Source organism: Scylla paramamosain, chromosome 3 (assembly GCF_035594125.1).
Source record: "Scylla paramamosain isolate STU-SP2022 chromosome 3, ASM3559412v1, whole genome shotgun sequence".
NCBI classification, from domain to species: Eukaryota; Metazoa; Arthropoda; class Malacostraca; order Decapoda; family Portunidae; genus Scylla; species Scylla paramamosain.
In genome coordinates this window covers 23,036,511-23,041,510 of record NC_087153.1, presented here as the reverse complement: position 1 = coordinate 23,041,510, position 5,000 = coordinate 23,036,511, and the positions used below count along the sequence as shown (strand labels likewise).

At 41.0% G+C, this 5,000-nt stretch overlaps 1 protein-coding gene across 5 annotated transcripts in view; it reads left to right on the top strand.

The window, feature by feature from the left end:
* Positions 1 to 5,000, top strand: part of LOC135092995 (probable ubiquitin carboxyl-terminal hydrolase FAF-X) — a 301,879-nt gene that overhangs the window by 73,449 nt on the left and 223,430 nt on the right. For all 5 annotated transcript variants that reach the window (XM_063991852.1, XM_063991861.1, XM_063991828.1 and 2 more), the window contains exons 8-9: positions 452 to 590; positions 1,040 to 1,150. In XM_063991852.1, coding sequence (XP_063847922.1) covers positions 452 to 590; positions 1,040 to 1,150 — 250 coding nt within the window. The remainder of the gene's footprint in view (positions 1 to 451; positions 591 to 1,039; positions 1,151 to 5,000) is intronic.

Here is a 5,000-nt window from a genome sequence, read left to right as displayed (position 1 = left end):
CTCATGCATTTTTACTTTCATTCCTGTTCATACAGTTGCTCATTCTGGAATCTCCATGTGGGTGTCTTGTAATTCTGCAGCATCTGTGTTTTCCTTCCTAACAGTTTTCTTCATGTCTACTCTTTCTAGCTGCAGTCATTTCATTTACATTCATTGAGGCCATTCTCAGCACTATTCTGTTTTCTTCGATGAAATTGAGCTCCTTTTCTGCCTGTAACCCTGTTGTCTTCCCTATGAGAGGAGGGGAGCCAATGGTAACTGGCAGGGCTAACACTACTTTTTCTGGAGGCACCCAAGCCACCAGATTGTCTATTTGAAGTTACTGCAAATTTCCTCATTTGATGGGAAGATGAATACACTGCTTTTTCTGGAGGCAACCAAGCCACCAGATTGTCTATTTGAAGTTTTTGGAAAAAAAAGGTGTCCTAATGATAAAAATTTACTGGTACAGGTTACTGCAAATTTCCTCATTTAATGGTAAGATGAATGCACTCAATGAGGTGAATAAAGTGATCACCAGTGTGTCCTACTACTCACATCGCCATGGTCCAGTCGAGGAGGAGGAGTGGCTGACTGCAGAGCGAATGGCGGTAAGGAATCTCTATTGCTATAACTACTATTTTTGTTTTCTTAATTATCTATATGCATAAAGCATTTCATTACCCCCACAAGGATAAATGTCACTGTCACATTGTTAATCACTGCCATCGCAGCTATTTATGCTGTGTAATTACATATTAATGGCTCCATTATCAAGTTTTTTCTGCAATTAGTACTTAGTTGTAATTACCACTACTATTGTTTACTGCCCTTAACAGCGACACCATCATTATTGATAACACATGCAAATGTTGTGGTCTTTCTTAGTGATGTAAGATCAAGAAATTGAGGAGAGTGTTAAGATCCTTCAGCTTCATTTAACCAAGCAGTATTTCCTAAATAATGGATTTGATGGTCTGGAAGATCAAAATTAGTGAATTTCAGACTTGTTAGTCAGCCTAGTAACACTTTGCCTCTGATACTTCATGCATTGTTTCAGGAGTGGATCAAGGAGAATCGCGTCCTTCAGATTGTACTGCGGGATTCCCTTCACCAGCCGCAGTATGTAGAAAAACTTGAGAAGATCATCCGCTTCATCATCAAGGAAAAGGTGAATTTTCATTTTATTGTATATTTTGTGCAGTCTTGGGAAGAGAGGAAAGATAAGTATAGTTCATGAGACAATGAGCATAGCAAGGTGTGTGTGTGTGTGTGTGTGTGTGTGTGTGTGTGTGTGTGTGTGTGTGTGTGTGTGTGTGTGTGTGTGTGTGTGTGTATGTGTGTGTAATGATGATGATGATGATAATAATAATAATAATAATAATAATAATAATAATAATAATAATAATAATAATAATAATAATAATAATAATAATTGGTTTATTAATCTTGCAGCCTTAAATCTGAAAATCCACATGTTACATACTTATATACTAACATACATACTACACCTTGAGTATACCTTTAACCCTATGGAAGTATCTTACAATTCGATACTGTGGCTGCCAAATGATGCCTGTCAACCTAGTAGACTAGGCCTGGGATGGTCAGGCCACCCTGTGTGTATTTTACTTTTCGGAGTTTGTTTTTGTTTCTCCTACTCAGCAGCAGGTCACAGCTTCTGACTTACACCAGGTACCTAATCATGCTACATGAACTGGGGCTACACTGTAAAGAAGTCTTTTGACCTGACCCAGAATTCGAACCTGGGCCCTCCTGAGTGTGAATCGGGTGTGCTAACCACTGTGCTACCAGACACATGTGCATGCTTGCGTCTCTCTCTCTCTCTCTCTCTCTCTCTCTCTCTCTCTCTCTCTCTCTCTCTCTCTCTCTCCTCTCTCTCTCTCTCTCTCTCTCTCTCTCTCTCTCTCTCTCTCTCTCTCTCTCTCTCTCTCTCTCTCTCTCTCTCTCTCTCTCTCTCTCTCTCTCTCTCTCTCTCTCTCTCTCTCTCTCTCTCTCTCTCTCTCTCTCTCTCTGGATCATGGTATGTGTGTGTGTGTGTGTGTGTGTGTGTGTGTGTGTGTGTGTATGTGTGTGTGTGTGTGTGTGTAAAATTCACCATGGTCTTGGTCACAAGTGGCTGCCACTTGTTACCTTCCCAGAAAGGGCCTAGAGCTCATAGTGACTAATCTTTGGGTGAAGCTTAGATTCAACACACAACACAATCCATCATCTTGCTTAAGATAGGAATAGATCACAGTCAGTGAAAAAGTGGTTTTCAGTTACATTGAAATATGGCTTTGCTTCATTATAATTAATGCATAAGTGGTTGAGGGAATAGTTTTCAGAAGTGAAAAAATTTTTTTTTTTGAGATTTGGCATCTGGTCTGTGAAGTTGGTTTCTATATACAGTGAAATATGGTTTTGTTTCATTATAATTAATGCATAAGTGGTTGAGCCAATAGTTTTCAGAAGAGAAAAAAAATTATTTTTTGAGATTTAGCATATTCTGGTCTGTGAGACTGGTTACAGTGGGTTCTAAAAGTACTGGGACCTGTGTAAAAAAACACCTGGCAGTCAACAAAATTAAATAAATGATGAAAAAACAGGTCAAATTTAAGTAACATTCACTCCAATATCCTGTCATCTCCCCTTTGGCCTTCAGTACAGTCTGGATCCATTGTGGCATGCTCTCACACAGGCTTCTGAAGTAATTCAAAGTCATATCCTGGCACCAGACATGTATGATGACCTCTTGTAGCTGCAGTAATGATGACACCGGTGCATCCCTTGCCTTCTCCTTCAGGACCTTCCAGGCATTCTCTATTAGATTTAAATCTGGACTGTTGCCAGGCCACTTCATGATGGGGATATTCTTGTCATTAAGAAAGTCTTTCACTTTTTAGCAGTGTTACAGGGGAAACCATTGAGCATGAATGTGATGGTGCCATGAATGACATGACTTTTTTTTTATGTAGGAGGGACACTGGCCAAGGGCAACAAAAATCCAATAAAGAACAAAATGCCCACTGAGATGCCAGTTCCATAAAAGGGTCCAAAGCGGTAGTCAAAAATTGAAGGATAGGTGTCTTGAAACCTCCCTTTTGAAGGAATTCAAGTCATAGGAAAGTGGAAATACAGAAGCAGGCAGAGAGTTCCAGAGTTTACCAGAGAAAGGGACGAATGATTGAGAATACTGGTGAACTCTTGCATTTGAGAGGTGGACAGAATAGGAGTGAGAGAAAGAAGAAAGTCTTGTGCAGCGAGGCTGCGGGAGGAGAGGAGGCATGCAGTTAGCAAGACCAGAAGAGCAGTTAGCATGAAAATAGTGGTAGAAGACAGCTAGAGATGCAACATTGTGGCGGTGAGAGAGAGGCTGAAGACAGTCAGTTAGAGGAGAGGAGTTGATGAGACGAAAAGTTTTTGGTTCCACCCTGTCTAGAAGAGCAGTAAGAGTGGAAATCCCCAGACATGTGAAGCATACTCCATACATGGATGGATAAGGACCTTGTACAGAGTTAGGAGCCGGGGGGTGAGAAAAAAAAGTGTCCCATTAGAATTTGGATATAGCGATCCCCATTTATTGTCGCATTCTTAGGCGAGGAGTAAAGTCCACCACTCCTCACATTCCCACTGAAACAACCCTAGATCATTACGGTAGCACTGTGCTTCACTGTTGTAATAATTTACCTTGAGTTGTACCAATTACTTCTGAGGGGGCACTTTACACACTGTCTTTGGGATGTCATGACTTGAAAACTGCTTTCATCGGAACAGAGAACCTTATGCCAGTCTGCCATTGACCAGTTCTTGTGCTCTTTTGCATGCTGCCATGTGGCTCAGTTTGCCAAGGTGATGCTTGAGGCGGTGTTGGATGGCTTGAATGGCGGTGTCTTTAAGGAGCTTGGGTTAGAGTTTCTTGAGATCTTTTGCTGTCAGCCTAGGGTTTCAGTTCACAGATAGTTTGAGAAGGCAGTCAGTGAGTGGTGTCATCTCCCTTGACCTTCCATGACACTTTCTATATTGGGGTATGGTATTAGGTGGCAATTCATGTGTGGCAGCAAGTAGGTACAGGGTCCTCCTCACTGTTTTTTTAATGGGCACTTTGTTTTCCTGTAGAGTGAGAATATGGGCTTTTCCACATTGGTCAGTTGTGTGGGACCCATCCTGACCTGCTGGGTTGGATCTGGAGCAGCAACAAAGAAGGCAAAAAATGAGGGGAAAAAAAAAAAACTAAATGGGCACATAAACCTCCTTTTACCATGCACAGATGGGTACTGACATGCTAACCAGCATCCCTCAAACACTCAGGAAGGGTTCGTGAGTTGCCAGATACCAATAAGTAATGTCATATCAGCTTATATGAATTTTGGCACAATAAAAGCTTGGACCTCATGTTTGCCTCCCAAAATTAGGCTAGGTCCCAGTATTTTCAGCCACCACTGGATTAAATTTTCTATCCCTTTTCATGTCAGATCAGTATTTAATAGATTTTTGTTAGCATGAACATGCAGGACTTGCTGAACCTCAGAAAAGTAGTTTTTGTTTCAGGCTCTTAAAGCAGTATTATCCCTCATGAAAGAGAATCAGAATTGTTTAGGCTCCTCCTTCCAGTCTTATTGTTGTTTCAAATCCATTTGGTTGAGGTATAGTTACCACTCGTTCTTGCACAAACAGTGTGAAGATACAGGTTTTCTTCAGTATCTGTTTGCTTATAAGTATTTCATTTTCAGTATTTTTGTTTCTTCCAATAATTATTAGGAATAATCATGAGGAATCATGTTCCTGGGAAGTAAAAGGAGCCAGGGAGACTGGTTTGCTATTTTGGTAGCAGAGGTGGGAGGTTTGGTGGGAGACGTGGTCTGCATCATGTCACTCATTTCTTCCATCCTCTCTCTTTTCAGCACATCACTTTCAAGTGAAAATTGTTTCTTTTGTGTTGATTTAGGCATTTCTGTACCCTTAATGTTAGATGTAGAGGTAGCACAGGGGAGGAGTGGAACTAAAGTCTACTGTTTAGT